Below are 21,589 nucleotides of genomic sequence, written 5' to 3' on the forward strand. Positions count from 1 at the left end.
CAGTCCACTTTACAAACATTTGTTATTCAATATAAAACAGATTCAGTATAAAACAATATAAAACAGATTCAGTATAAAACAAAATAAAACAAATTCAGGCTTGGGTCAGAACATAACACTCCCCCTTTAAGTTACAACAAGCAATATACTTTAAAGGTAGACCTACAAGTTTTGCACTCCGCACTTTCTAGGATTGCCCTCTATGGTCATGTGTGGCTGAGGAACAACCAAGGTTGACTGCCAGAGTGTATAACAAATCACTCCTATTTTGTTTTAGAAGAATTACACTTCAGTAAGAATTTAAGAGGTCTGTCAAGTCTCAAAATCAGACCCAATAATTATTAGACAGTCAATTTTTTTGTATAAAAATGTGCAAGCACAAAAATAACCTGGTGCCTTGGGCTTGGGATTAGACAGTGTTGCACATTCATTGGAATGGGCCACTGAAGGGTTTAATTAGCCACTACATCCTTGGTAATTGTCACTCCATCAGCTTTGGGAAACTTTGCACGAAAAGGAGGCATGTGAATACGATAATGGAGAGCCAAGGTTGGAGGGGTCAACTTGAGATTCTGCATTGTTCTCCTGTAGGAAGTTGTAACTCCCCTATTGCTGACTTACATCTAAAAGCCAAGCTTATAGTTTACATTGTTAAATAACAAATGTGTTGTTGTTTAAAACAAGTTAAAATACAAAGCGCTTTCTGGACAGGAATAATGGCAATATCCATTTAAACTTCTGTGGCTAGGCAGCTAGAAAACATATACAATGATAACAACTAAAAGTTACATAGCTTGTGTAACACTGTCAGAAAAACTAATAATTGCATTTAGTATCAGCCTTCTATGTTCTATCAGTATATTAAATGTTTTTCACTAAGATTTAATGTCAGAAATAACTACATTGACGATGACAATCATATTTGGAGCTTTGGAGTAAACATTGCATTTATGTCAAAAGTAAGAATGCCAGTGTTGACATAATGAGCTGAAATAAAACATCCCAGAAAGAAAAGCACTTTTACTTTTGCCAAGATAATGAATCCACTGGTGTGGACTGTAAATAAGCTGATTAAACAGTATGATCATTACACAGGTGCACCTTGTGCTGGGGAATATAAAAGGCAACTATAAAACACAATACTGTGCAATTGGCATGCTGACTACAGGAATGACCCAATTTGGACATTTTCACTTCTGCCAGCGGTTTGGACTTTGATGGCTGTGTGTTGAGTTATTTTGAGGGGACAGCAGATTTACACTGTTATACAAGCTGTACACTCACTACTTTACATTGTAGCAAAGTGTCATTTGTTCAGTGTTGTCACATGAAAAGATATAATCAAATATTTGCAAAAATGTGATGGGTGTACTCACTTTTGTAAGATACTGTATATGGTTTTTTCTTTGCATGGTAGTGTTTTAACTTGCATTTGTGGATGCAGCGACGTACTGTGTTCACAGACAATGGTTTTTGGAAGTGTTCCTGAGCCCATGTAGAGATTTCCACTACAAAATTGCGTAAATTTAATGCAGTGCCGTCTGAGGGCCTGAAGATCATGGCCATCCAGTAATGTTTTTTGTACTTGTCCCTTGCATACAGAGATTTCTATTGATTCTCTGAATGTTTTAATTATATTCTGTATAATAGATGATGAGAGCCCCAAACTCTTTGCAATTTTACATTGAGAAATGTTCTTCTTAAATTTTTGCACTATTTGCCCATATAGTCTTTCACAGAGTGGTGAATCCCTCCCCATCCTCACTTCTGACAGTCACATCCTCTCTGAATGATTCTTTAATACCCAAATATGTTACTGACCTGTTACATTGGACCTAATTAGTTGTGTGATATTCCACCAGGTTTAGTTTTTTAGCATTACACAACTTTTCAAGTCTTTTGTTGCCTCTGTCCCAAATTCAAAGTGGGCATATATTTTTCAAGAAACAATAAGATGCCACACTTTCAACATTTGATACGTTGTCTTTGTACTTTTTTCGATTGAATATAGGGTTTAAATTATCTTTACTTTATTGCATTCTGTTTTTATTTACATGTTATTCAGGGTCCCAATGTTTTTGGAAACAGGGTATATAAAACAGAATGAAATGTTAACTTTAAATGTTTGATTTTTGGAAGGCACTGTATATTCTGGTGACTGGAGATGGGCATAACACAGTATAAGGTTTCAACAATTGTCTGCACTCCAGATCACCAAATCAGATTTGATGGTATGGGCATACTTGTCTAAAACACATCTGTTAATCTATCATCATGAAGATATATAAACAGTAAATTACAAAAGTATTTGGAAAGTGACAAAATAAATACAAATTGGAGTTTCTGTATTCCAGCACCATTTGATACTGACCTCTATATAAATACATGATAAACAAAATAAGCTAAGTTGAATATTGTATATTTTAAGTACATTTAGTACATCTAGTACATTTATAATGCAATTTGTTTTTCCACCAGTTAACTACTTCATGTGCTGATGTTGACTTTGATATTACTGTGTACTATAGATGATTTCTAAATACTTAGCCACTGACCTCTTAAATATATCACAAGTTGCTACCTTATTATAATGATCACATGCATTTAAATGTCACAACAAAGTATATTGTTGGCATATATTAACATTATATTAACATTAAATAATCAACATTGTTTCACAATGAATATCATAGGAACATACCATTTAAATGAATTGGACAATCACTTCAGGAATTACATTGGTACCATGTTGAACTTGGTAGAGATTGTTCTGGTTTAAAGTGATAGTTTAACTAAATTACAATAGGTGTGTTGGTGTCCTTACCCAGAAATATATTCTTTGTTTTAATTTCCCTGTCATTGATTCTAAATAGTATCATTTTAGCATTTCTGGCACAAATCCCATCCAAGTCCAGAGTCTTATCAATTGATAATGGTTACCCAGTATAGCAAAATACAACTAAAATAACTTGATGTGGTAACTTAACATGCCAAGCTCAAAATACCTATCTGAACCACCAAGAAGAAAGATTATTGATGGCATTGATACAAATAAGTTTGAAGTGGGTTACAAAACCATTTCCAAGGAAGTCGAAGTACATAATTCCACTGACCGACACTGGCTGTTGAAGCTAGGGTGTAATTCTTTTTTTCTGCTTATTTTTGATGAGTAAATGATTGCAAAGTCTGATATTTTAGTGTAACTTGTCACATTAAGTTACCTTCATCTGTGAATAGTCTTGAAGTGAAAATTACATATCCATACGTCCAAATATGTAAAAAGAAGGTAACTTTCCAAGGGTGTATTTATTTTTCATCATATGACTGTATATTGGCATTTTTTGGACGTAATATCAAAAGTATCCAATTTCAAGTACTTAAAAAGTATTGTGAAAGGCCCTTGGAGACTGTTTCGTAATTACAATATTTCTAACATTAATATGTGGCATTGGAGAAACAAATCTTATTCAAGTAATGGTACCAATAAAAGCATTGTTCAAGAATCATGTTTTAATCATCTATATGGGCATTTGTTAAGCCTCACAATACATTTTTGTTACTTTTTGACAATTTGTACTGTATATGATGCACAAAATTCTTATATGGGTCTCCGAACATGGATTTGATTTGTGTCACTGCTAAAAGGCTACCATTTGTAAACAGTGCCAGAAAACTAAACCTTGGATTCCTGTTAAACATCGTCCATATACTGGTTTCAAGGTATGGAACCAGCCGTTTTTTATTAGGGTGAACTATCCCTTTAAAGATTTTTGGCACAAGCGCCAGGGCTCCTGTGAGTTTGCAAGCAGAAAGATGTGAGATAAAGTCAGAAAACATCTTTGTATCACACCTTTTAAAAAAGAAAATATATTAACACACTTGGTATTCAGAACAAAATACTGTATATACTTTGTCATGACAATATAGATGGATGAACGTGTTCTAGACAAGTGTGCACAAACATCTATTTGCTGATTTGGAATGGTGGCAAGCGTTTAAAAAGCATTTTGGAATAAAAATGATAATGGTGTGTCATCCCTTATCTCTAGCATGATAATTATATAGCTACAAGGCTTATAAGGTTACACAATATATAGATTTTTACTCAGATCTGTTTTGGCATCTGACATTAACAAAATCTCAGATTCAAACTTAGATAATTAGCTTTTTTACATTTAAAAAGGCTGTGACCATGTTGATTCGATCACATACTATGAGAAAACATTTATCTATTTAGTATAGTGCATACTAATAGGGGAAATTCAGTGAATAATTTCTCAATTTGTGAATCAACAGTCTTGGAGGAGGTGGATTGCCACACACAAATGCAGTTTAGAGGAAATATTCACAGTATCTCAGAGGTCAAGAGGTGACCAGATCTTCAAAAACCTGTTCAAACACGTATCTGAATAAAAGTACAAAGACACTCGGAAAAAGCAAAACTTGCAACCCTGCAACCACACAGATATGAACACAAACTGCTTTTCGCCAGCCAGTTACACTCCAAATAATGACTTTGGAGCAATAACTGTGTCTCAATATCAGAAATGTATAATGCTGCCCCTGATCACAAGCAAAAATAGAACCACTGGCCTCTTTACCTCTTTTTGAGTGTTTGAAGATTTGTTTGAGTCATTGCGCTGTTATCTGCGTTTCTCAAGCTTCTTGACACTCCATTATAGGATGGTAATCTGGTTCTATTGTGTACCGAAGCTTCCTGGGGTGCACCCACTATAACGTGAGATTTTCTGCCCACTCATCTCCTACACATGAAAACCTTTAGTGGGCCATAACATTTGTCTTTTATCAGGGCAAGCCAGCTCAACTTATCCCGGCTATTTCCTTTGAAATATCTTACATCGTTTAGATAATTCTTCAAATTTGTTCCACAATTTGAACAGCAATGGGAAGCATTCTCCTCTATCTGCTTCTAGTGTTACTTTTGGCTTGGCTAGCATCTCACACGTTTGCCACCGCAGATTAATTCAAAGTGTAGATTTAAATGTATGGAAACATCCACAGTGTCTCAATTAAATAAAAACCCTCTCTCATGAGAGTAATTTGATCGTCAGTTTGAATTACTTTTTCCCAGAATACCTGAGTGGTCCTTCTTGTGCAGGAAGGATACTCTCCGCATGAAAGCTATTTTGGTTTTGTCCAGTCCGTCCTTAGTCCCACTTCTGGCGGCCTTCATTAGCTGATGAACCTGGGTCAAAAGACAGGGAGTCCAGAACAGTTAGTCCGCAAGAACAGAGAGGCATAAGACGGGAAACGCTGCACAGTAATCCACAAGGACAGATAGAAAGAGATGGAGCAGTGGATGCATCAAGCCATGAATATCACCATCTGTGCCTCTGTTAGTCTGTGACTGTTGTATGTAGATCTCTAATCAGGGAGTCTGTGAGGAGATCATAGAGAGATTATTTTAGCAGACTAAGCTGTAGTTACAGGCAGGTACTGTACTGCAGTTAATATCAGTGAGGGTATATTCCACCACAAACCCCAACCTGAGCATCACTGAGCATCATCAGGCCCTGCACTCATGTGATGAACATAAACCCAGAATACACCCATGGCGATAGTATTTTTAAAAGATGCCACTTGAAGAAACTAGGTTATCAACTGGGAGAAGATGGCAATGTGTTTAGGGATATAAATGTGTTTTATTTATTCATGTGTTCCCAAAACTTGTCCTCATTCTACTAGAGATAGATACCCATCTATCGTGACAGAATCAGTATGCAAAGCACAAAAACATTAGTAAAAAAGTGAACCAAGTGAATACCTAATCAGTTATAAGGCACATCTTAGTACAGCAGGCTTCCGTAAAAGCCTCCTGGGTGTTGAAGTTCTGAAAAACAAGCTAAGCTACCTTGGTGTCATGCTGTGGACTCTTACTGCTAGTTAAATACCTTGGTGTCATAGTATTTTTTTCCACCCAGCCTCATGGCTATTTCATGTTTGGTCCTTGCACAACGTTCCCTCAGCCGACGCACATCAGGGGAGTACTGCTACAGTATGGGGAACACCACATGTCTCGGTCAGTGGGGTGTGGGGCAAGGAAGGTTGCGTTAAACCACAAAGCAGAGTGCATGGAGGAAGGAAGACAGGAAAACACAGGGAACAATATCAAGGCAAAATAAGCAAGAAAACACCAGGATTAATCACATGGGCAGAGAGCAGAAGCTTAGAAAACTACACCGTTCAAAGGATAATACGGTATCAGCCAAGCCTAATGGCACTGACGTTGGTAAAGCAAATTAGTGCCCACACATTATTTTTTTTATTTTTTTTTAGAAAGCAGGTCATCACTCCCCTCTGATAGCATATAATTTTGTACAATATTAGGATAATATTAAATGTAGTGATGTGAAGTGATATGAGAGTTTACAATGCTTACAAGGGGACATATTTAGGGGGCATCAATTCAATATGTCTATGAATACCACTAGCTCAATCAAATATAATATATATTTATATATATATACAGTGGGGAGAGTGTTTGATACACTGCCAATTTTGCAGGTTTTCCTACTTACAAAGCATGTAGAGGTCTGTAAATTTCATCATAGGTAAATTTAAACTGTGAGAGACAGAATCTAAAACAAAAATCCAGAAAATCACATTATATGATTTTTAAATAATTTATTTGCATTTTATTGCATGACATAAGTATTTGATCACATACCAACCAGTAAGAATTCCAGCTCTCACAGACCTGTTAGTTTTTCTTTAAGAAGCCCTCCTGTTCTCCACTCATTACCTGTATTAACTGCACCTGTTTGAATTCGTTACCTGTATAAAAGACAACTGTCCACACACTCAATCAAACAGACGCCAGCCTCTCCACAATGGCCAAGACCAGAGAGCTGTGTAAGGACATCAGGGATAAAATTGTAGACCTGCACAAGGCTGGGATGGGCTACAGGACAATAGGCAAGCAGCTTGGTGAGAAGGCAACAACTGTTGGCGCAATTCTTAGAAAATTGAAGAAGTTCAAGATGATGGTCAATCTCCTTCGGTCTGAGGCTCCATGCAAGATCTCACCTCATGGGGCATCAATGATCATGAGGAAGGTGAGGGATCAACCCAGAACTACAAGGTAGGACCTGGTCAATGACCTGAAGAGAGCTGGGACCACAGCCTCAAAGAAAACCTTTAGTAACACATTATGTCGCCATGGATTAAAATTCTGCAACGCACGCAAGGTCCCCCTGCTCAAGCCAGCGCATGTCTGAAGTTTATCAATGACCATTTGAATAATCTAGAGGGGGAATGGGAGAAGGTCATGTGGTCTGATGAGACAAAAATAGAGCTTTTTGGTCTAAACTCCACTTGCAGTGTTTGGAGGAAGAAGAAGGATGAGTACAACCCCAAGAACACCATCCCAACCGTGAAGCATGGAGGTGGAAACATCATTCTTTGGGGATGCTTTTCTGCAAAGGGGACAGGACGACTGCACTGTATTGAGGGGAGGATGGATGGGGCCATGTATCGCGAGATCTTGGCCAACAACCTCCTTCCCTCTGTAAGAGCATTGAAGATGGGTCGTGGCTGGGTCTTCCAGCATGACAACGACCCAAAACACACAGCCAGGGCAACTAAGGAGTGGCTCTGTAAGAAGCATCTCAAGGTCCTGGAGTGGCCTAGCCAGTCTCCAGACCTGAAGCCAATAGAAAATCTTTGGAGGGAGCTGAAAGTCCGTATTGCCCAGTGACAGCCCTGAACCCTGAAGGATCTGGAGAAGGTCTGGAGTGGGCCAAAATCCCTGCTGCAGTGTGTGCAAACCTGGTCAAGAACTACAGGAAACATATGATCTTTGAATTGCAAACAAAGGTTTCTGTACCGAATATTAAGTTCTGCTTTTCTGATGTATCAAATACTTATGTTATGCAATAAAATGCTAATTAATTACTTAAAAATCATACAATGTGATTTTCTGGATAGATTCCGTCACTCACAGTTGAAGAGAACCTATGATAAAAATTACAGACTTCTACATGCTTTGTAAGTGGGAAAACCTGCAAAATCGGCATTGTATCAAATACTTGTTCTCCCCACTGTATATATAAAATATGTGAGGATCAAATAATTTGGACAGTTGGGAAGAAACCACATTTTGTACAGTACACATTTTTTGGAAGCAGAAGTCCTGTAAATAATCACTTTCATAAGTGTAAAGTATTCAAAAGTTTAATACTTGGTCCCATAATACTAATGACTAATTTAGGCTTGTGACAGTACAAACCTGTTAAATGCATTTGTGGTTAGTTTTTATTTTTCATATATTATTTAGCCAATTTAAGTTTTAAAATCTTTGTTTACAAGAACGTGATGCTTAGTTAAGTACATAGCTAAATGAGAATCCAAAATTAGATGGGTTGGGCTGAGGTCTAAGAGATTGTTAACAATTCTAAGTGGGCGTAAACAATGAAGACCTTCCTTGGAAACGTATAATTGTTTTTCAGAAATGTTAAAGTTTACCTTCCAACTTCATACCTAGCATGCAGGAACCACATCAAGTATACACATTTTTCGTAAGCATTTGCTGTTGGCTTTGATTGTGCCTGTGATTATTTTATGGCCAATATAAATCAATGGGAAAAAATAAAGTGCTTGGAATCATGTTTATTCTCCAAGTGGAAAAATTGTATCACGTTCACCCCATTCAAACAGAAACAGTTCGTATCAAAATGACTACAATACACATGTCATTCTACAATAGAATATTATCTCGACATGCTATATCTATTCACCTTTGATCATTCACTCTCAACACACTCCTAATTTAACATTGTTACGGCTATAGAATTGTATAGGCTTGTTTGCATTAGAGCTAGCAACAGGCTCCACACATTCACTACTGTCATGCAAATATAATATTGAGAAATTCATAAAGAAGCATTTCACCCTGGGGGAACTTTGTACTGGTAAGAAAGAGTTTGTATCATGTCTGAGAGATTTCTAGGCCAGTAAGATATTTTTCATACTTAATTGACCTGAAGGATCGAAAAAGTCAGCAAAAAAGCAACACACACTAGGTACGTCACAGTGTTTATTGGACAAGCTATAAATTGTAGTCAAGTTTTGTTTCATTTTATGAAGGCTATGTTTTACCGATCTATTCCCATACTGATATACAGTATAGTACCAGTCAATAGTTTGGACACACCTACTCATTCAAGTACTTCTACTTCCTCAAAGTAGACCCTTTGCCTTGATGACTACTTTGCACACTCTTAGTATTTTCTCAACCATCTTTATGCGGTAGTCACCTGGGATGCTTTTTCAACCATCTTGAAGGAGTTCCCGCGTATGCTGAGCACTTGCTGGGTGCTTTGCCTTCACTCTGCCGTCCAACTCATCCTTCACCATCTCAGTTGGGTTGGGGTTAGGTGATTGTGTTGGCCAGGACATCTGAGGCAGCATCCATCTCTCTCCTTCTTGGGCAAATAGCCCTTACACAGCCTGGACTTGTGTTGAGTGCAGGGTCCAATGATAACTTTTTTCTCACTGGCCCTATCGGGTCAGTTGGTCCGAAATTGACTGGCCCGAACTAAATACAATACAACTGTATTGTACGGAACTGTATTGTACTGCTTTCGGCAGTGGACAGGGGTCTGTACGGGCACCCTGACTGGTCTGCGGCTACGCAGCCCCATACACAACAAACTGTGATGCACTGTGGGTTCTGACACCTTTCTATCAGTACCAGTATTAAAAATGTTCCTGCTTCTAACACATAAACTTTGAGGACAGAATGTTCACTTTCTGCCTAATATATCCCACCCACTGACAGGTGCCATGATAATGAGATTATCAGTGTTATTCACTTCACCAGATTGTGGTCATAATGTTATGGCTGATCGGTGTATGTTAACAGCCATTGCTTGTATCAGCTCATGTCTCACAGTACATGCAAAACTGTGGTATAAATGTTAACATACAATACTTCCGTACAATACAGTTGTATTGTGTTTTTTTTTATTTAGTTCGGGCCAGTCAATTTCAGACCAACTGACACGATAGGACCGATTTACAGTAGTGAATGTGTGGAACCTGTTGCTAGCTCTAATGCAAACAAGCCTATACAATTGTATAGCCGTAACAATGTTAAATTACGAGTGTGTTGAGAGTGAATGATCAAAGGTGAATAGATATAGCATGTCAAGATAATATTCTTTTGTAGAATGACATGTGTATTGTAGTCATTTTGATACGAACTGTTTCTGTTTGAATGGGGTGAACGTGATACAATTTTTCCACTTGGAGAATAAACATGATTCCAAGCACTTTATTTTTTCCCATTGATTTATATTGGCCATAAAATAATCACAGGCACAATCAAAGCCAACAGCAAATGCTTACGAAAAAATTTGTATAGTCACAACTTGATGTGGTTACTGCATGCTAGGTATATGGGACCAAATACAAAACGCTTGACTTCATTATGAACATAATTGGGAATTTGTCCAAATACTTTTTTCTCCCTTAAATGGGGCACTATAAGAAACTTCTACAATATATATTATACTTTACATACATGCTATATACTGGGATGAGACTGGACCATGTCTGCTCAAATAGAACACAGAACAATGTCAATGAGCATATACTGCCCCCATGTGGTGGAGTGAGAGGCTAGCTTCACCTTCGTATGAGAATAGCACAGCACCTATAGTACAGTGTCATGGCTTTGATACTTTTCAAGCAAGAAGGAAGCTTATTAGGCCACCAATCTAAATAGAACCTACTAAGTTGAGGCTGTTACCGTTTTCATGTTCTTAGTCCATACGTTTCATGCACCAATAAAAATGATGCAGTGGGGAGCAACAACAATGGTGAAATATTTCCTTGTGCCTAATGTATTATGCATTGAGTACACACAAAAAATACGCAGATAGACAGACAGGCCTACAGACATAGAATACAAACACCCAGTCTCCTACCTTGCTGCGGGTTGGAGGTTTGCTCTCAGTATCAGACTGCTCGTCATAACTCTCAAACTCACTGGAGCTCCAACCGTTGCCTGCACCCTGGGGCCCTTCTCTCTTCACATCCTCATATATTATGTCCCCTGACACACACAAACACAGATGAGCTGACATCAACACAGAAGAAAGACTATAGTGATCCAAAGACAGATTTTTAGACAAGCATCAATCAAGCAGAGCGTAAAGAAACCAAATGCCATTTGAAGTCCGGTCTAATGATGTGCATTGATCCAAAGACTTGTTACATAGTTTCAAACAGGGGTGACATCCAGTCCGTGGCCCCAGCATCTCCTAGTTTTTTCCCCTGGACTCACCATCTTCAGGAGAAAGTTGTCCCTCACAGGGCACGTCATCATAGATCACCTCTGGGTTCCGTGTCAGGAGCTCTGCATCAGCCACTCCTTCTGGGGAAGATCGTAACACTCGGTCATAACCAAAACCCATAGAGCCAGGATGTGGGCTGCTCACTGGGCAAGGCAACCTAACTTCACAATTACTGCACATAGCACTTTGTCCCATACATGCATTTGATCAAATCAATATATGTTGTACATGGATATTCTAAAATGTAATGTAATTAAGAGTATATTACATGCACATGATTATATTAATAGGAACAGAGCAGGGAGATGCCCATGTGTTGAGTAATTATATACACCTTGTTTGTAAATGCAACCCTGTCTATTCCACGGTCTGCAAGATCTGTCATTAACTACATTGAGAGAGAGAGAGAGAGAGAGAGAGAGAGAGAGAGAGAGTGTGTTTCAGCCTCATTTAGCTTAGTGGCTTTATTGATTCACTTTAAAATTGTAATTTGTCTGGAACGTTTTTTTATTAGCCCCAAACATTAACAATCACTGGATTCAATTATCTGTGGAGAGATGTGTATTCTGACATGGATTAGCAGACACAGCTCTAAGATTCTATATAACCTTGGACACAATCCAAGAGAGAGAGTGAGAAAGCATTGTTCTACTACAATAGGGATTAGCTAAGCAAGCATGCACACAGCCACACAAACACATACACACTCTCTGTGAAGAATGTGTACAGAATGGAAAGGCAATAACTGAATCTTGGCGATCAGCATATCAGCAGATCTGCAAGTAACTGATTCAGTCCTCTGGGAACAGGGCTCGGTATTTCAAACAGCCTCGGTGTGTTTCTTTAAGCTCCCCCAACCACAGATGTAGAACACTGTTTTACATTATATCTATGCCCCCAACTATATCAGAAGGCAACACTAGATTCATTTTGATATGCTGAATAACTTTTTTGTAGATTTCTTGGTTAGTGTATGATGGAGTTGCTAAAAGTAAAATGTTTCAAAGCATTAAAGTATTCTTTGGATTAAAACTTAGTCTTAAAAATAGGACCCAAACCAAATCAAATGCTTTTCATAAAAGCAATTAAACAGAGCTAAGCTACCAGCTAAGCTATATATTTATAGTGATTTTGCTTTTTGCAACACAAAAAGCAAAATTGCTAGTAGTATGACTATGATGTCACAGTGCTGTCAAAGCTCATCTGTAGAATACATTTGCATTTGCTACAGGAATATTCACAGGCTTGAACAGAGAGGTATAAGGATTTTTATTGTAAATTAACAGGAGATATAGTTGGTGGAAGTCATGGATTCTACAAGATGTCAAAAATGTTTGACAGGGATGTTGATTAATGCAGACGCAATGGCTTCATGCAGTAGCTACCATTTGGAAAGTAGTAAATTCATGCAGACCAGCTGTACGAGATGATCCCAAAGATGCACTAAAGCACAGGTGTCAAACCAATTCCACAGAAGGTCTAGTATATGCCGGTTTTAGTTTTTCCCTCTAAAGATTGGTGCCCAATTCAGATGTAATGCTGATATAGACGTAATATACATAACCCAATTTGTTTATATGATTACAGTGCGGTAACCATTATTAAAAGGTAGACTGGCAACTTGCGTCTTCAAATAGGTGTGACATACAAAATGTATGGTCGTATTTGGGGTTGATATAGAATTTTGAAGGACACTTTTATATTGAAGATCAAAACATCTGCGCGTTCTTGTAACACATTAAGGGTAAGCCATGTCTTTCTCATCATTTATCCTGTTTTCCTTGTAGGTAAAGTACAAAACTGCACTGGACCTTTCGAAACAGTTTGATAATTTGCCTGTTAAAGTGTATGTAGAGGGTTGGAAAAGCGTGGTAATTGTACTGTACATGAATGGATGTCCTGTATCAACCTTAACAAATTACAGTACTGACTGTGTTCTTGCAAAAAACGACATGAGTTCATGTCCTGTGTCAACATGAACAAATGACACTACACTCTGTTTGTTAATGCATTTCTAAACCATTAATAAAGTAAGGGTTATCATTGTTCATCAATGTTCATTGGTTGTTCATGTACCCTTATCTGTAAATGTTACCAAAGTAGGATTGTTGAATAAAAAAAAAAAACATTTAGGAAACATTTGTTGTGCAAAAACAATAAAGGAAATGTATTACTTTTGTTAAGGTACTTAAAAGCATTTGACAGACTTAATTACATATTTTTAACAGTATTTGACATACTTAATGACATCTTTATGACAAGTCCAAACTGTGCCACTTTATAACAGTGTCATTAAAATATTAACACTGTTATGAATGCATTTGACAGTGTTACAACACGTCATGACAACTTAATCACAAGTCCAAATTGTACCACTGTACTTGAGGTCAAGAAAAATATTCACGACACTGTTATGAAAGTCTTTGACAGTGTTACAACATGTCATGACAACGTTATGGCAAGTCCAAATTGTACCACTGTACTTGAGGTCAAGAAAAATATTCATGACACAATTATAATGGTCTCATGACAACCAATGTCAAAACCAACCACATATGACAGTTGTATTTAATGCTAATACATAAAGCTAAATAGTTTCTTTAAGTATGATAATCAGGCCTGCTATGACATGTTGATGATAGTAAATGTTTCTGACTAACTGCACCACTGCATGGTTTGGCGTTTGCTCCATAGCCGACTGGAAGGCCCTGCATCGGGTGGTGGAAACCGCCCAGCACATCAATGGTACCCAGCTCCCGGCCATCGTAGACCTCCAGCACAAGCGGTGTCTGCACAGGGTATGTGGCATCATCAGGGACCCTTCACATCCATGCCACAAACTGTTTGCCCTCCTTCCATCAGGCAGGTGGTACAAGTCTCTTCGTTCCCACACCAGCAGGCTCAGGAACACTTTCTTTCCATCTACTGTAACCCTGCTGAATTCCGTAACCCATCACTAACCATATTCACCCTTTACATTTCTGGACTCTGATACTGCCTTGCCAAATCTGAAGTTTTCAGTTACAGGTACATGTCTACCTTATGAACATCAATGCTGCTATCCCTGCATTTCATGTTACCCTACTCCTTCAATTTCATTGTATTGTACTTGTTCAATTACAATAAAGTTGAATCTAATCTAATGTTGTCGTGGTTAATGTCAAGTTGTCATAAAAAAGACACTGACAGGATATTTTGTCTCAGTTAATGTCAAGTTGTCATAGCAAAGAAATCCCAAACAATGTCAACCTTGCATAAACAATGAGATAATCAACCGAATGACACCTAATGACAACATTGACAACATAAATGTACATAATGATTCTTACGTGTCATGTCATGGCTATGGCAGTATCATAACAATGTCATGTCACTCTTATGCACACCCCTTCAAATAAAGTGTTACCAAAATATGTACTAGGTGTATTAGAAAAGCCAAATCAGACAACTATCTAACTACCTTACTGGAATGTAATGGGAATTCAGCAAAATTTTGTAAAACAGTGAAATCATTGAAGAACAGCTCACACAGCTCCTTACCAAAGCAATTAGTCTTGGAGACTGGTCCTATTACTGACAAGAACACTATTGTTACTTTTAATAGCCACTTTATTAGAGCAGGCAACCTCTTTGAAAAACATTCTGCTACAGCCTCACATGATAATTGGATATTAATGCAGAAACCTTTTGATGATAGTCAAGATTTTTCCCTAAGACCATTCTCAGAAAAATAAGTGCTAGATGCTTTAATAACTATACATGCTAGGAAATCGACAGGTCCTGATGAATTAGATCCATGCCTGCTGATCAGGGCAACACTGTTTATCTCAGGGGCAATAACACATTTTTAATCTTACTTTGGATCATTTCAATGATTTGGAAAACTGTACATGTGCTGCCTCCACATAAAAGTGGAGACAATAATGTCCTTGATAATTATTCACCTATTTCTAAAGTGTCTTCCTAAGATATTGGAGTCACTAGTAAACATACAGCTGTATTATTCTTGAGCTGAAATTGGCGTGTTGAACAAATTTCTATCTGGGTTTAGACTAGGGCATAGTACTATTACTGCGACCATGTTGGTTGTCAAGGATATTGGTAAGGCCTTGGATGCAAAACTAAGTTGTGTTTCTTTATTTATTGATCTGTCCAAGGCATTCAACCCTGTTGACCACTCTGTCTTGTTGGAAAAACTGTCCTCTTCGGCATTAAAATGAATATCAATCAATCAAATGTATTTATGAAGCCCTTTTTACAACAGCAGTTGTCACAAAGTGCTTTTACAGAAACACCAGTCCTTAAACCCCAAGGAGCAAACAACAGTAGTGTTGAATTTCAGTGGCTAGGAAGAATTCCCTAAGAAGCCCGAATTTTAGGAATAAACCTAGAGAGGACCCAGGCTCAGGATGACCAGTCCTCTTCTGATTGTGCCGGGTGAGATATTAATAAATGCATGTGGGCTAAATCCAGAGTCTATTTAAATTTAGACTAGGTCAGAAGCGTGACCAGATGGACAAGGACAGGGACTGCAACGGGCCCCCCAAACCAGCTACTACACAGGTGTGGACAAAGACCTCATGTCGTCCTAAAGTTTAAAACGGGAGGAGACTGGGAAAATTCTGAAAGTGCATTCCTCATATCAACAATGATTTATAGTGGAGAAGGAGAACTTAGTGGGGAAGGAGAACTGACCCAATCCCCCAGCACAATAGTATAGCAGCGTAATACTTGTTTATGGTTTCAAAACTATCTTACTGACAGGACTCAAGTGGTTGTTTGCAGATGGATGTGATTCTAAATGTATTGCAGTTCATAAAGTAGTTCCCCAGGGTGCGATTTTGGGTCCATAAAAATTTACCATATAAATTATATTTATAACCTTATGAGACAATGTAATTTTCACTTCTATGCTGATGACGTAGTATTGTATACAGCAGCTCCTTCTCTTGCACAAGCATTTTTCCTAGCTTCACTCAATTCAACTTAATTTCAACATGTTACTATCTATCCCTAATTGCAAATATCTCTTACAGCCCTGAGGAGGGTGTAAGCATGTGAAAAGTTTATATTTATATAAACTATATATATTTAGCATAATTACTTTATTGAGGTTTGACCAAGAACAAGATTTATATTTAGCGTACATCACATGCATATATTCCTCCTTGCTACTGTAGTCTCCACATTCATTTTAACACAATAAAAATATTAATTGAACATGACAATAAATATGCATATATCCTAACTAAATCTTAAAAGTAAATCTGTTCGTCTAGCATTTCTGTTTTGTTTTGAGAAATATTGTGTCAATTTGCAAAAACAAATTGGTTCTTGGTAAATGAGGTTAATTATACTAATATGACGTTTGTATTTATGTTAATGTGGGAAAATCGAACTGTCTGGCCTGCCATGGCCTACCATCTTTAAAATGCTTTTATACAGAGCCGCATATACCTGTGTTTAGTCCCATATTTACCAATTTTACCGATTCCAAGTCTGCATTGTCTTCAATACTGTTTTCCATGTGAAGCTATCTTCAAAACACCATTGGACGAAGGGGATATTTTCCTATAGTTTCACAAACTAGAAATTTGTACCAGAAGTACATTTTAATTCCTAGATTTTGTGTACTTTTCACCTTAACTGAAAATCATATCCATTAAATGAACCATGATGTAACTAACAGGTTTATTAGAAGGCTAGCTATTGTAATCGAGCAGCTTAATACATTAGCTTTCTCTTTCCTAATTGAGTACAATGATTTGTTGTTTCTTATTTCCCTGAAGAGTTGCCAATCAGAGTGGCTTGTTGAGGACATAGCTTTGTGTCAGAACTGGTGTTTTTTTTTGCTAGACCAGCTCAGACCATTCTATGCTAAACCAGGGACTGCGAGAAAATAGTTAAATTAGAACTAGGCATCTTCAAGTGGGAATAAGGCAAGGGTACAGATGCCACATAGTTTATTAAGGCCTGTTCAACAGACGGTTGTCAAAAATAAGAATGGGGCATTTAACAGAGGTGCTTGTCTGAAAAGAGACATACTTGGCAAGCATATTAATGATGATAATATCTATGAGGTTTGCATAATCCTAAGACTTCATGTTGAATCTACTGGGGCCTGTACAATCTGGAAAAGATTTAAAGCATCCAGCTGGAGCTGCACAGGTTTAGGGGGATATTACAATTAGGTCACCTTCTAACACAAACAAACTAGCCAAATACTGCCCAAAGGAACATATCATTTTTGTCAGGGCAAGACTCTACGTGTGCATGTTTTCTGCCTATTGGCAAACATTGTCTGTCCAAAATCCAAATAGTGGCAATATTGTCTGTCCATTTCAAATAGTGTGTCTACACATTTACCTGTTACTTAAATTGTAATATGTTCAATAAAATTACTATTAGTAAAAATCATCATTCATTCCTGTCTTGGAACAAGCTAATCTTTGGACCAGGCTTTTAATCATGCATTGATGCATGCACACAAGAACAATTTTGTCAATATTCTTGTAAGAATTTTTTTTTTGGTTGGTTTTTTGTCCCTTACTTGACACCGTTGCCCACATCTAGTTAATTTTATATCTTTGTTCTACTTTCTAGGTTCTGTTTTTCCATGCTCAGTTTGGTTTTTCATTTGGTTTGATCACATCCACCTGCCGCTCGTTAGCACACCCTATTTATTCAGTTTGATTTCTCAGTTTCATTGTGAAATATTGTTTGTGTCTGCACTACAGTATGTACTAAATCTGTTATTTGTAGTGCTGTGATAGCTTTCCCGTGTTTTGACCTTATAGCCCGTTTTGACCAACCTGACTGTTTCTTGTCAGAGTCCTTGCCTGTACATTCGCTCCATTTCTTGTGTATTTTTGGCCCTGACTACCAGCCTGACCACAACTCCGATTTCTGCTTTGCCCTTGTGTACGTTTGCCTTTTTGATATCCTGGTTTGCCTTCCATCCTCTGCTCAATAAAGAACACGCTCTGCGTAAGGAAACATTCTCCTGCCTCCCTGAGTTGTGTTCTGAAAATTCTGTTTTGGAATCTGAAGCATTATGATCATACATGCATCTTGATCATACATCTCACAGCATAATAGAGGCTCTCATTTATTCAGGTTCTCCTTTAATTTGTCACCTGTTTGTACAGGTTACCTTCAGAGTGTTTCTTCAGGCTTGAACTCTCGTTTGTTGTTTCCACAGCATGGCCGCATGAATCAGCCTGGTTCTCCACAGATAACATCTCCTCAGGACCAGACACTCCCTGGGGTTCCTGCCAGGGCTGCTCTTCCATTAATGATGCTACAGCACCAGGTTCAACCAGGTGGATGGGTTGAGAGAACCTGGAAGATACCAGACAGAATTAGGTAAAGCAGTTATGACCACTCAATGCTGAGTGGCTCATGACAAGGTATTTTCATTGTGGAGCAGAAGTGGGAAGTGGAAGACAGATAGTGCCTTTCAGATTTTCTTTATTCTAATAAATAAATTGAACCTGAGTGAAGAAATACCTCAATACTTGAACTAATCTAATTGACTTATTGAACAAGTTGTGACTGCAATCAAACACTTCATTCAGTTGGTTAGATAATCATGAATTTCGGCCCACTATTCAATGCAAACCCATTTGAAATTAGAAAGATTTGTAGTGTATTTATTTATATAAAAAATATTTGAGGCATTTTATGTTATATTAGGCTTTATTATGCTTTTAATGGTGAATGATGAGTTATTTGCTGAAATGGTAGTAGAACACTGCAGCTGATCACTGGGCCGACCTAGGCCATACATTTGTATGTTTTAAGTATTAAATGCTTTTGTAAGGTCATACCGCAATGTCAGATTTAAGTCTGGCCGTTGACTCGGCCATTCCAAAGTGTTAAATGTATAGCTTTTTTTGGGCATTCTGATCCAGACTTGCGTTTGTGTTTTGGATTATGTTTTCTGCATGACACAGATTCAGATTCAGCTCATGAGCCAATCACCTGAGATTTTCTTTTAGAATTATGTAATACAGACCAGAATATATGGATTCTTCACTGATAGGAAGTCTTTCATGTTCTTATGCGGCAAAACATCCTGAAAGCATCTACCACCACCACGATGCTTGACAATGATATTGAGTCAAAACCGTTTTACATTGTAATGTCTACTCGCGATTTCTCTAATGCATTCTTAGAAAATAAATATGCTGGTTTAGAATTTTTTGGACTTTGTACATCAATAATACAACAAAGTTAATATATGCTTCACCATTAAACAAAATAAACCTCTTTTATTCTTCATGATCAAATATTTCTGATAAATACATATTTTACATTACTGTTGACTCAGTTGGAAATTTAACATGACATTTAGTGAGAACAAATATTACTGAAATGTTTAAAAGGCTGAAGGAGTATATATTTTACCTTTCATTTTTTATTCTTACAGCCTTGCTCCCTTCACTTGCCTATATAAGCCCCTGTGAATCATGTGCCTACAGCAAAAGAACAGACAACATTATTCGATATAAATAGAATTGCCTGAGGGAAAGCATAGTAAGAGCAGTCTGAATTTAAGATGTTACTGATTTATTTATGTTACTGATCTATTTCAACTCCCTCCAGCTACAGAAAACGTTCAGGCTTTGGAGTCTCATTTACCTAGCTCTCCTCCTGTATCCATGGGAAATAATGCTGGCCAAGCTGATGAATGGCTAGATTTTATTGTTATCAACTCCCTCCAACAAGTGTAACCTAACAACACACCACTTGCTAGAGAAACTGCATCTTGTCTCTGCAGCATGTTAGCCACACAGCATGTCTTCTGTGACATTGTTTATTTGCAAACCCCACTTTAAGATCAGCAAAGGATGAAGTGGAATGCAGATCAAGAAAAACGAAAAAGGAATGTTGTAAAGTGGGGCTGCTTTTGTGGAGAGTTAAATGTGTTCCTCTCTATGGTTCCAGATCAACATAAATAAAGATGAGCCCAATACATGTCAGGTGTCAAGTTGACATTTTATCGTGAAGGTCTCACTTAATGAAAGGTTTAAGGTCTTAGAATTTACAGATACAACTAAATACACACAAACACATTCATTATACCATAAAAAGAAGGACCAGCATTTCAGTACAATTAAAAAAATATATTCTCTAACCCCTAATGAACTCACACTCTAACCCTAATGACTAAAACCCCAAAGTCTAGTAAAGTCTAAATGTTCTTACTTCACATGATTTTCCTTGTTTTAAAACCTGAACACAAAATAATTACTGAATCTGAGCTGAAACAGACACAAAGTGCAAACACTGACACGCACCATATATCTTGATGACAGAAAAAGCAATTGATAGCTCTACTATGAGAGAGAGAATATTGGCCCACAGTGAAACAGAGCACTCAGCAGAAATATTCCTGAGGAGAAATTGCTGAAACCACACAGCCCCTACTTTTACAATCCAACCCTGTTCAAACCACTTTCTCACCACTTGAACAGTTTTGTTATTCATTTGCCTTAAAACCTTTTGTGAAATAAGCACATTTGCAAACAGATGAATCATTGGAAGGGCTAACTCTTTCAAGGTCTTCAACTTGATAATAAGAATTTCAATAATATCAAGCCTGAATGAATACGCAGGGCTAAGCAACTCACCTCGTTCTCCCCGGTCACCAGCAATGTTAAACTTGAAGCATTTCCAAGATAGCAGTATGTTTTGTGATAAGAGCACACCAGTATTTGACTCTGCTGGTTATCTTATCGAGCACTGCACATTTGGTGATTTTTATTTATTGCCCAGACCATTCAAAAAAGGAATCTGTGCAAGAAAGCCTTTAATATGTCTTTAATGGCTACTCTGAACATCAGCAGCACTGGTTCATCACAGGAAAGCCCACAGGAATGGGCTGACCTTGCTTCACTGGTAGGCACAAGTTTCCCAACACACGTCCTAACACACCTTCATCCTGGGATCTAACTAGCAACAGTTGCCCCAAACAAGGCAGGGAACCCCAAATAAACACTGGTTAAGAACATGTTGTTAGTGTAGATTTGTAGTAAAATTCCTGTTTTAAATGTTACTTATTGTACTATAACCTGCGGACAAACACTAGCACTTTAGGTTATTGTTTCAGTTTAGACTGTCACAGATTTACTTTATTTTCCAAACAAGGTTGGACACTTTGTCACACACTTCCTCAATGAAAATCTTTGTATCTGATTTTGGGTCTGCAAATATGTTGATAACCTAAGGAACACAGATTTACTGTCCAACAACATCAAACCCCATGG

General features: G+C 37.7%; 1 protein-coding gene across 7 annotated transcripts in view; it reads right to left on the reverse strand.

Annotated features, from left to right (window-relative positions):
• arhgef10la (Rho guanine nucleotide exchange factor (GEF) 10-like a) overlaps positions 1-21,589 on the reverse strand; it is a 203,312-nt gene that overhangs the window by 169,760 nt on the left and 11,963 nt on the right. For 3 of the 7 annotated variants that reach the window (XM_020055865.2, XM_034287225.1, XM_034287230.1), the window contains exons 4-9: positions 18,472-18,659; positions 11,653-11,706; positions 11,309-11,398; positions 10,950-11,077; positions 5,913-6,011; positions 5,098-5,206 (exon numbers count right to left, since the gene is read on the reverse strand). In XM_020055865.2, the coding sequence (XP_019911424.2) occupies positions 5,098-5,206; positions 5,913-6,011; positions 10,950-11,077; positions 11,309-11,398; positions 11,653-11,706; positions 18,472-18,659 (668 nt within the window). The remainder of the gene's footprint in view (positions 1-5,097; positions 5,207-5,912; positions 6,012-10,949; positions 11,078-11,308; positions 11,399-11,652; positions 11,707-18,471; positions 18,660-21,589) is intronic. The other 4 variants (XM_034287226.1, XM_034287227.1, XM_010881719.3 and 1 more) reach the window with 4 other exon arrangements.

This window comes from Esox lucius, chromosome 17, assembly GCF_011004845.1.
Source record: "Esox lucius isolate fEsoLuc1 chromosome 17, fEsoLuc1.pri, whole genome shotgun sequence".
Lineage (NCBI taxonomy): Eukaryota > Metazoa > Chordata > Actinopteri > Esociformes > Esocidae > Esox > Esox lucius.